General features: G+C 39.9%; 1 protein-coding gene across 1 annotated transcript; it reads left to right on the top strand.

Annotated features, from left to right (window-relative positions):
- The first annotated feature begins 936 nt into the window (after positions 1-936).
- On the top strand, positions 937-1,422 carry LOC137625651 (uncharacterized). Its single transcript, XM_068356560.1, has one exon. The coding sequence runs from the start codon at positions 937-939 to the stop codon at positions 1,420-1,422; it is 486 nt and encodes a 161-aa protein (XP_068212661.1).
- Positions 1,423-12,278: the final 10,856 nt, after the last annotated feature.

The raw sequence follows: 12,278 nt of genomic DNA, 5'->3' as shown, positions 1-12,278 counted from the left end.
GATGTTTAGCTTCTTGAGGGCTAAACGCGGAGACACGAGATGGTGCATTTCAGTCCGTGGAGAAGTCTCCTTCCTGGACGACTGCTTTTGCATGTCCTGGAACATGGAAAAAAGCGAATGCAGCGTATTGGTGATCGAGTCTAGCTGGGGAGCAGAAGAAGAACTCGATGGAATGGGGCCAGCCACCTTAGCTAAAGAAACAGAAATCGTTTCGGCTTCCTCTTCGTCGTCTTCAGGAGGAAAGACAGTTTCTTGCTCCAGTTCTTCCACTAGGAGACTACGTTCAGTCTCCTCGGAGACAACTGACATGTTGTCTTCTAAATGGATGTCCTTCAAGGCATCGGATACATCAGATTCTACTTGAATCTGGACGAGGGGAATCTCATGTTGAGACTGGGGAACAATTGCATCCGAAGATGCCCTAGGGAACAGACAAAGCCTCGTCTTCTCATTAGGAAGATATGGGCCAGAGGTGTTCTTTTGAAAACCTCTGACCCATTTTTGCAGCGTATCTTCTGCTGCATCCCTTGACTCTGTGGACTTCTGTTCATCAAAAGCCTCTGTTACCAGTTTGTCACAAACGGTACTGTTATAATATTGTTTTGTCCTTTTGCTCTTTCATACCTCACTCTGAACCGTTTGTCTGGTGATCTTTTCACACTTTGTTTACTTACCTGATGGAGGGACAGTCAAAGTGACTTATCAAGTAATTCTCTGTTTCTTTTGTATTTCCTTTTGTTTATTCCATTTGTATCTATTTGGTTTAATTAGATTTACTTTCAGGATCTAACATAGTTTGTATTACATTTATTATGGGGTCTGCTAATTATGTTCATGATTGTTTCAGGGAATAATCTACTGAATTTTAAGTTGAATAAAGCTTAGGTAACAGCAGCCAAGTATTTTAATGTTACAACAATTTATTCAACTTAAACTATGGAGAAACTATTGAAGCCTGCCAGTTTGGATCTGAACCTCAGCCTCCCTTCTGCAGCAAAGGAATGGCGGCATTGGCACAAGACGTTTTCCTACTTTATTCAAGAATGTGGTGAAAATGCCCCAAATAAATTAAGGACATTTGTGAACTATGTCAGTCATAATGTGTATGAATACATTGAGGAGTGTGTGGATTATGATACTGCCATTTCTACATTGGAAAATTTATATGTTAAGGCACCTAATGAAATATTCGCCAGACATTTACTTGCTACGCGCCAACAAAAGGCAGGGGAAACTTTGGATGAGTTTCTGAGAGAATTGCGTAAATTAGGTAAGGACTGTAATTTTAAGTCAGTTAGTTCAGAACAATACAGAGAGGAGTTGATCAGGGATGCTTTTATAAATGGCCTGGCCACACCTATGATTCGGCAACGTCTTCTTGAAAATAAAACTCTAGATTTACAGGCAGCTTATGGGTCATAAGCTGCCTGTAAATCTAGAGTTTTAGACCTAGCCCAACGTAATGCTAGTTTTTACAGTCACATGCTTCCTCATGTTGGGCATACTGCTGCTGTGGTTACATCGGATCATGCATTTATTACAGATGATCATGTGAAGAGTGGACCAACGTCTGAGAGCTGTGAGGTAACTGCTGGAACTCAAGTATTAGCGACTACTCTGTCCATGAAGAGAAAGTGCTTTATTTGTTGAGGTCCCTATCATATTCGTGCACACTGTCAAGCTCGGGATTTTATTTGCAATAAATGTGGCAAGAAGGGGCACTTTGCAAAAGCGTGCCTGTCTAAATATACATATGTAGGTAAATCTACAATAGCTACAGTATTTGATCCCTCACAGTCATCTGTTCTTGCAGCTAATGCTGGTACCTCTTTTCCTCAGAGCCTCTATCGGGCAGCTACCTCGACAACAATTAAAGGACGGAAGTTGACAGCCCTTGTCGACTCGTGCAGTGATGACAGTTATATAGATGAAGATTTAGCGTGGGAATTGAAGCTACCAACACATCCCACTGATAAAGACGTCGCTTTAGCAGAGAATTCTTTGCATACAAACTCTCCAGGTTATGTCAATGTAGACTTGACTCTTCATCTTAATGGAGAAACTTATCCATCCACGGGTCTAGCAGTAATGAAGGATTTATGTTCAGGAGTATTACTTGGTCAGGACTTCCAAGAGCAGCATCAGAAAGTGACTATTGAATACGGTGGGCCAAAACCAGCGCTCAACTTATCTGGTGCCAAGCCCTACTGTTCGTTGGTAGCCGCTGCTGTGGATGAACCTTCTATCTTCCAGCATTTGTTACCTAATTGTAAGCCTATTGTCACTAAATCAAGACATTACTGTAAAGATGACAAAGAATTCATTGAAGTGGAGACTAGTCGTCTCTTGGCTGAGGGTGTTATTGAGGATAGCATATCACCATGGAGAGCTCAAGTTGTGGTGGTTAAGGATTCCTTTAATCGGCATAAGAAAAGGATGTGTGTTAATTATTCGCAAACTATAAATCTGTTTACAGAACTGGATGCTTATCCATTACCAAGGAATGACACCATGGTTAATGAACTCTCAACATATTGCGTATTTTCGACTTTTGACTTGAAAAGCGCTTACAACCAAGTCCCACTAAAGGAATCAGACAAGAAGTATACAGCTTTTTAAGCCAACGGACGCCTGTACCAGTTCTGTAGAGTACCTTTAGGAGTTACCAATGGAGTTGCAGCCTTCCAACGAGCTATGGATAAGTTGGTGAAAGAAGAAAACTTACAAGGTGCTTTCCAATATTTGGACACTATCACTATTGCTGGACACACTCAAGAACAACATGATCAGAACGTGCAGCGCTTTCTTGAGGTCATCAACAAGAGGAACCTAACTCTCAATGCTACTAAAACTATTAAATCTGTGCGTACCATTAATATTCTTGGCTACTGTGTGGGGAATGGTGTAATAGAACCTGACATGGAAAGACTCCGGCCTCTACAAGAATTACCACCTCCCACTAGTCAAGGATCTTTAAAGAGGGCAATGGGTATGTTTGCTTATTACGCTAAATGGATACAAAATTTTCCTGCTAAGATTCAACCACTGGCAAGAGTAAGGAAATTTCCTTTAGATGAAGAAGCTTTGCAGGCTTTCGAACTACTCAAACAAGAACTTGAAGGAGCAACGCTACACTCTGTGAATGAAAATTGGCCTTTTGAGGTCGAATGTGATGCCTCAGAAGTAGCAGTCTCAGCAGTACTCAACCAGATTGGCAGACCTGTGGCCTTCATGTCTAGGACTTTACAAGGAAGTGAAATTCACTATCACATCGTAGAGAAGGAAGCCATGGCTATCGTGGAGGCTGTACGTAAGTGGAGTCATTTTCTTGCTAGACAACACTTTGATCTCGTTACAGACCAACGTTCTGTGGCCTTCATGTTTGATAACAGGAAACGCACTAAAGTTAAGAATAATAAGATCCAGGAATGGGGGATGGAACTCGCAGCCTTCAGTTATACAGTACATTATCGCCCCGGTAAAGAGAATGTGGTTCTTGATGCCTTCACCCGAGCTTTTTGCTGCTCCGAGGTTTCTACGTCATCTACCCTTACTGAACTACATGGGAATCTGTGCCATCCAGGAGTGACTCGCTTGTTGCACTTTGTGAGATCGAAAAATCTTCCTTTTTCCACTGAGGACGTTAAGAAGGTCTGTGCTTCTTGCAGGATATGTGCAGAATTGAAACCAAGATTCTACATATTCCAAGAAGGAACACTCATCAAGGCGACACAACCAATGGAGATATTAAGCATCGACTTTAAAGGACCAGTTCCGACGGCCTCGCGCAACCCATATCTACTTATTGTGGTTGATGAATATTCCCGTTTTCCTTTTGCTTTTCCGTGTCCCAACATGAACACAACTACAGTGATTAAGTGCTTAGACAAATATTCAGCCTTTGTGAGATGCCTCAGTATATACATTCGGATCAAGGAACCTCATTCATGTCTAGGGAGCTCAAAACCTATCTCGCACAGAAGGGAGTTGCAACAAGTCGAACTACCCCTTTTCATCCAATCGGAAATGGGCAAGTGGAGCGGCTCAATGGTACTGTATGGAAGGCAATCCAGTTGGCACTCAGGTCTCAAAATCTTCCCGATCAGCACTGGGAATTAGTACTCACTGATGTGGTACATTCACTTAGATTCCTTCTGTCGACAGCAACTAATGTTACACCCCATGAACGTTTTTTTGCATTTCCACGCCGCTCATCCTCGGGGAGCTCTCTGTCTTCGTGGCTTATGTCGTCAGGACCGGTATTATTGAGGACATTTTTCAGAACAAGCAAAAATGAACCCCTAGTGGATGAAGTTGAACTATTATCTGCCAACCCAACATATGCTAACATTAGACATCCCAGGCGACGAGAATCAACGGTTTCCTTACGTGACTTGGCCCCATGCCCTAGGGATAATTCTGTTTCTGAAAAACAAGAACTACCTTCTGTTTCATTGTAACCAGAGGCCATTCTATCTCAATCTCCAGTGTCACCCAAGACAACCCATCAAGAGTTTCCAGAAGGTATGGGACTTCACCCAGAAGCTGAAATTAGAACAGAGGCTGCATCACCTCCAGTACGTAGATCAACCCGGGTGTCAAGGGCTCCGAACCGATATGGGTGGGATTGATTACTTATGAAGTGATGTAACCAATTAAATCTAGATGGGAAGAATGTTATAATATTGTTTTGTCCTTTTGCCCTTTCATACCTCACTCTGAACCGTTTGTCTGGTGTTCTTTTCATACTTTGTATACTTACCTGATGGAGGGACAGTCCAAGCAACTTATCAAGTAATTCTCTGTTTCTTTTGTATTTCCTTTTGTTTATTCCATTTGTATCTATTTGGTTTAATTAGATTTACTTTGAGGATCTAACATAGTTTGTATTACATTTATTATGAGGTCTGCTAATTATATTCATGATTGTTTCAGGGAATAATCTACTGAAGTTTAAGTTGAATAAAGCTTGGGTAGCAGCAGCCAAGTCTTTTAATGTCACAGCAGGTGCATACCTTTGGGTCCCAATACTTGAGAGATCCCTTCATAATTGCACAGCGTGCGTGGGTCCTGCACATATCATGGCTGCAGAAGTTCTTACTGCGGACCTTGCAAAAATGGTTCCCGCACTCGGGATGCTCCTCCTATAAAGAAAGAAAAGCATATAAGTATTCGGTGAAAATCTTAGATATCATCATACGGATTCATAAATTTTTATCTAGCTTAGGAAAAGACACCCACATGTGCCTCCTGTCCAGCGCATTGCTATGACCTCCTCCAATATTGAACAGTACATTCTTGATGAATTATATGGAAGATAATATCCTTGGATATAAAGTGTAATATTAACACTGTCTTACAGGTTCAATATTGGGGATTTTTTAATAATGGATATCATCCATTATTTAATCAGAGAGAATCACTCTATAGATGTGGTGGTCTCACAATAAGCTGCCCATGAAGCACCTTGTAGGTTGGAAAATTTTTTGTATAGGCTACAGTACAGACCATTGCCGTCAGTACTGTGTGCCTGCTGGGATACGCCGGCATTGACCTGGTATATTGAAGGTATGTATTGCCTTCAAGATAAGGGGCGGCAGGTCGCCAGCAGTTGCTCCGCTGCCAGCAGCCGGAGGGTCCCTCTATCAAGGTGGATCCGCCGGAAGCCGTTGGAAAAAGTCTGTAGACTTTTGGATGACCGGCCGCCGGCCGTCAACATGGTTGCCAGCGGCCAGCCAGAGTGTGTGCCGGTTGCCGTTGGTTCACCGATCAACGGTATCCCATGGCAAGTGGCGGCAGAGCAAACTGACGGCAGACAGTCGTCCGAGATGGCAGTCGGCCCAGGGTTGATGAAAGATAAAGAAAAACCGTGGATGGGGGTAGAGCAAAGGCTCAGCCTTGCAGACCTTCATCCGGAATGAGGGTTCATATGGAAGGGGGAATATATTCGGTCTGCCATCCAACCATAGCCCATCCATATGGTAGTAGGGTCATGGAAGGCAGTCCAAGGGAGGACTGAAGAACACTCTAAAGAAGGAGGAGGATCCCTGCCGGCAGCCGGCAGTGAACCTCAAGCCAATTCCACCAACTACCCATAGGGTCGATTGTAAAATGATGGCCAGGATGTGTGAAGGCTAGGTCAACACCAAAGGACAGAAGGGGAGGGGCAAGTGTCCTGTAGGTGGGGTAACACCTAGAAGGCACTACCTAACCTGAGAGATTCTGATCTGTAGTAAATACAACCTTAATGGCCGGGGAATTCAATTCCCCAGGTTAAGTTAGTCTTAAGGGGGGGACAGAATCTATTGCCGGAGGCCCTAGGCAAGGGAAGAATTCAATTCTTCTGCTTAGGACCTGCCAGTACAGGACTGTCTGCTAGGCTATAGAAAGGAGAAATTATCATATAACGCCTCCAGGGTATGGCCTAGGGAGGTCTAGCCTCCTGCATAGGCAACCTAACCTGACTTGGGAAATCATTTTACCAAGACGGACGGTTGTCAATGACAGACATCCTACTCTGATGTCCCGTTCTAGGCTCTAAACAAACTCAGTGGTTGAGAGAAAGAAACGGGAACACCCCGGTAAAGATTTCCCAGAACACAGTTCAAGGCAAAGCCAACCGGAGCTAGCCTAGGCTAGATAGGGGGAAGAGAAATTGCTCTCAAATCTCGCAGGGAGACTGGTATCGACTTAAAAAGTGAAGGAGGTGTCAGTCTCCAATTAAAAGACGATACAAGAGCAATTGTGGACATGTATGAAAGTATACTAAAGCCCCTAGGCTGGTAGACTAGGCGCAGTGAGAATCGGTCACCGAAACTCTCTCGTATACTATCTTGGAAGAGGAAAATTTTTATGCAGTAATATATTAATTGTATAAAATATTGCCTGAGGTTTAATAAAACTTTGCCAGGAAGGTTATATCATTCATGAAGTGTGCAGGTGCCTAGGCTAGGAAGCCTACCACTCGTGGGGCTCGGTCATAATTCAGCCAAATCCATGACAACAAGGGCATAAAATAAAAATCCCTAGCTAATTTGCTAAATAGCTGAAAGTTATTAAAGCGATAAATGCTGGGGAAGTCGTTCTGGCTAACTGAAAGTACATGAAAAGAACGACTGCGTCCATGACCCATCCGGCTGGCAACAGCTTTTGTTACGTTAATTACGTTCTTAATTCAAAGAAAAAACGGGCAAGAGCTTACATTTATACAATTCAAAGATAATACTTAATTTTCCAGAGGCAGATGAGGCTGGGGTAGACATCATCGTAGCAAAACAAACCAAAATAGCGAGAGATAACACGGGATTAACACCGGTCTAAGGCTCTACAATAGAAAGAATGACTAGATGACGCCACGCAGAGGTGGGCTGGCGCCCAATTACAGTATGGTAGGAGTGTTGCCTTAATAACGGCTCTCCAATAATTCTTGCCACTTTCCCCTCTCGAAGCGTAAACGCTATTAGGGGTGTAGATAGCTATGCGACGTGTCAATAATACGTCCTCTGATATTATGCGATATCCCTTTCAAAATATATAATGGATACTCGCTCCAGGAGTTAGAATTCTGAATACCTTTAGTAAAATTCTCTGGGATATATCACTGTAGTCAAATATAACCAAGGAAGCTACTAAGGAGGAACTTCCACCAGGACGACATGGCCTGAGCCCAAAAAGAATTGATGAAATAAAAAAAAAAAAAACAGGTAAGATAATTTTTTCAGCACATAAAAGATTTTTCAAAAGGCTTCACAGAATTTCATGAAGTTACCGATTTCATTCTATGTGTGTGTGTGCATGCGTGCGTGTGGGTGTATGACTGTAATATATTGCTGATATGTACAGTAAACCGAAACTCTCATATTTCCCACAAATGGTATTTGACATATGCCCAACACTTCAGTCCATATCTCAAATGACAATGTTTGAAAAAATAAAAATTTACCTTCCGAATATTTTCCCCTTATTTTCGAGTCTCCGATTCAAATTAATTCCAACTTTGTATTTTATTCATATTAAAATTATTCTTGAATAGCAGATGGGAATAGACCTCATTATTAAATGTTTTTTTAATCTCAATTATTTTTTATTGAATTACTGAAATATGTTGTTACTTGATCTGTCTTGATCTTGCACGTATATATATGCATTGATTTGTTTACACAGATATATATATATATATATATATATATATATATATATATATATATATATATATATATATATATATGTATATAGATATATTTATATAAATATATATATATATATATATATATATATATATATATATATATATATATATATATATATATATATATATGTATATATATATATATATATATATATATGTGTGTGTGTGTATGTGTGTGTGTGTGTGTGTGTTTGTATAATTCTCGGATATACTCGTGCAAGCTATTCTATCTTATTTTTCTGTTTTATCGGATTTTCTTTATAGTTCATATATGAAAGATCTAATTTAATCTTATAACTGTACTTTAAAAAAGATTATATTTATTATTTATTATTTCTCTTGTGGTTTATTTATTTATTTCCTTATTCACTTTGCTATTTTTCCCTGCAGGAGCCTTTGGGAAGCATCTTGCTTTTCCAACTAGGTTTGTAACTTAGCCAGTAATAATAATAATAATAATAATAATAATAATAATAATAATAATAATAATAATAATAATAATAATAATAATAATAATAATAATCCTGATTTTGATTTGTAACTATTTTCAATTTGCGTTAACATGTATCTTCCTCATCATACTCCTACGTCTACTGACGCAAAGGGCCTCGGTTAGATTTCACCAGTTGTCTCTATTTTGGGGTTTTGATTCACTACCTCTCCATTCATCATCTCCCACTTCACGCTTAATAGTCCTCTGCCATATTGGCCTGAGTTTTCCAACTATTCTAATGTCATGTGGAACCCTGCAGTTTAACATTTGGTAACCTAATCTTTCTTTGGAAGTGTGAAGAGCATGTCCAAACCATCTTTATCTACCCCTCACAATGATAACATCCACATATGGCACTCAGATCTATAATTCTTTGTTGAATATTGTTTCATTGTGTTACAACGACTCATGTCCAGACACTAACACCTATCTCATTAAACTGATATATAGCCTGATTTTTATATGTAATTTAAGGCGATTGGATTTCCCAATTGTGCTTTACGTAACCATTCATCTGATTTGCCTTTTCAATCTTTCATTAAACTCTAAATCTAATGTCCCTTTATTAGAGATCATATTTCCTAAATATTTAAATGATTCTACCTCATTTTGTCTTCCATTACATATTGCGTTTTTATGATCGGTGTATCTACAATACAATGTAAACGTTTACTATATTTTAAAGAAACTAATCTACATTTAAAAAAAGATCCTAAAATAGGGATGTGGTAACGTCCCTGACTGCTGAATGCCAGACTGGGGCTCGACTCCCGTTCAAACTCGTTGGTTCCTTTGGTCACTGCAACATCACCATCCTTGAATCTAAGGATGTTGGAGGGGGGGGGGGTTGACTAAAGGTCTATCTGCTGAGTCATCAGCAGGCATTGCCAGGCCTTTCTTAGTCCTAGCTAAGGAACAGAGGGGCCTTGGTCACTGATCATATGTATATGTGGTCAGTCTCTAGAGCATTACCCTTCTTGATGGGGCAATGTCACTGCCCCTTCCCTCTGCCATTCGTGAGCGGCCTTCAAACCAATAAACCTTTAAAAGCCTAAAAAATTCTTGGAGATTCGCAAGCTTCCATAAACTTTTGAACAAAAAATATATAAAAAGAAATATCCTCTCAACAGTTTATTGATTGTCGAAACTCATGTATTAATCTCCAATATATCAGCCACCAAACTTTTAATGACATTAGAGATGAACATAGCGAAATTGGTTTATGATAATAAATGGCGTCGGTAGAGATAAGAATCAACTTGTGAGACATGACAGAATCTGATAATATACGCTTAGAAGCTGAAAATTTACTTGTTAGCCCATTGCCTTATGATTCAGTTAAATCGTATATAAGTCAGTATTGGTTAATGATTTTGATTAAAAAAAGAAAAAAAAATGATTTTCTCTTTATAATATATTAAAATGTTATACTATACTTTTCATTATAAGATCAACTCATTACATTTGGATTTATTTTTTTTTTTCCGATTTTCTTAGAATTTTATAAGCAAAGTCAAATAGTCAGAATATCGTAAATCATCTTGTTAAAATAATTACAACAAAAAAGTTTTATCTAATTTTCTGTTTGTATTAAATCCATCTTCTTTGAAATATCGTGGTCATTAGCTTCCTTCATTACCTCCACCAAGGAGGTTATGTTTTCAAGTCGGTTTATTTATTTATTTATTTATTTATCTATTTATTTATTTATTTGTTTGTTTGTATATCTATTTATTTTTATGGGTTTCTGTCTGTCTGACTTTGGACAGGATTACGTCAAAATTACACGACAGATTATGAAGAAATTTTCACCACAGATAGATCTTAGGTCATGGACGATTCCATTAACCTTTGGCGTAGGTCAAAAATCTATGATTCTTCTTCCCAGCTGGTTCCCATTTTTATATGGGGTCGCCGTTGCGGATGAGCCGTTTCCATCTTTTTCTATTCTGTGCTTCTGCCTCATCAATCCCCTTCTCCTGTAAGCCTCCTCTCACACAGTCCCTCCATCTCTTTCTTGGTCTCCCTCTTCTTCTTCTTCTGTGAACCTCCATCTCCATAGTGTATCTCCCAACGTGGTCCTCATCTCTCCTCATCAGGTGTCCATACCATCTCAGTATCCCTTCCTGCACTTTCTTTGATAATTCCATCACCTTTGTCGACCCCCTTATGTAGTCATTTTTTATCCGATCTTCTCTTGTCACCCCGGACATCCACCTAAGCATTCTCATTTCTGCCACATGAATCTTCTTCTCCTCTGTCTTCCTCATGCTTGCCGTTTCCGTTCCATACAACATTGCTGTTCTTACCACTGTCTTATGAAATTTTCCTTTTAACCTCAGTGGTATTCTTTTGTCACAAAGAACTCCTGAGGCTGCTCTCCAGTTGTTCCAGCCTGCCTGAACCCGATGTTTAACTTCATCTTCCATACCTCCTCCACCGTTAACAAAGGATCCCAAATACTTAAACTTATCAACTCTCTTTATCTGTTCTCCCCTAAGATGAATACTTACTCTATCATCCTCCTCACTGGTGGTACACATATATTCTGTCTTAGCTCAATTTATTCTCATTCCTCTGTCCTCCAGTAATTGCCTCCACCTTTCCAATTTCATTTCCAGATCTTCCCTGCTCTCTGCGCACAGAACAATATCATCTGCATACAATATGTTCCATGGTACTGCCTCCCTTACCTCTTCTATTAAAACGTCCATCACTATGTTAAAGATAAATGGGCTCAGAGCTGACCCTTGGTGTAATCCTACTCTCACCTCAAAACCCTCTGTCTCCCCAGCACTGCTCCTCACTCTAGTAAATACACTATGGTACATCTCTTGTATCAGTCGAACGTACTTCTCTGGCACCCTCCTCTCCCTCACACTCCTCCATACCTGTTGTCTTGGGACTCGGTCATAAGCCTTTTCAAGGTCAATGAATACCACATGCAGGTCTCTTTGCTTTCCATGAAATTTCTCCATTAGTTGCCTCAGACAAAATACACCATCTGTTGTTCCCCTCCCCTTCATGAATCCCATCTGCTCTTTACCTATTTCTACTTCTTCTCTTAGTCTGGCATCTATCATCCTTTCCAGTATCTTCAAAGTACGGGACATCAATTTAATACCACTGTAATTTCCACACTCTTGGACATGACCTTTCCCTTTGACAATTGGTATCAATATACTCCCACGCCACTCATTTGGTATCTTTTCCTGCTAAAAAATCTTTATCATTAGATCGTACAGTGTATCCACTCCTTCATCTCCTAAGGCTTTCCATGCCTCCACAGGAATCATGTCTGGTCCAGTTGCCTTCCCATTCTTCATCTTCCTCAGTGCATTTATTACCTCTTGCCTAGAGAAACTTATTACCTTGCCAAAATTCACCAATCCATCCTCTCTTAATAATCTATCCTTTTCTTCATTTAACAGCTGTTCAAAATATTCTTTCCATCTCTTTACAATGTCTTCCTCCTCTCTAAGTACTAAACCACCTTGATCTTTTATTTGTTCGATGTGTGTAATATCTTTGGTGCTCTTATTTCTAGTCTTCGATAGCTTGATCATCTTGTTTAATCGTTCCTTTGTCCCCAGCTCA

Source organism: Palaemon carinicauda, chromosome 32 (assembly GCF_036898095.1).
Source record: "Palaemon carinicauda isolate YSFRI2023 chromosome 32, ASM3689809v2, whole genome shotgun sequence".
NCBI lineage: Eukaryota > Metazoa > Arthropoda > Malacostraca > Decapoda > Palaemonidae > Palaemon > Palaemon carinicauda.
The sequence above is the reverse complement of the archived record's forward strand: the minus strand, read 5'-3'. Positions and strand labels throughout refer to the sequence as shown.

Bases quoted from the DNA above. Each gene is read 5' to 3' on its own strand.
- LOC137625651 (XM_068356560.1), top strand. From the start codon at position 937: ATGGAGAAACTATTGAAGCCTGCCAGTTTGGATCTGAACCTCAGCCTC.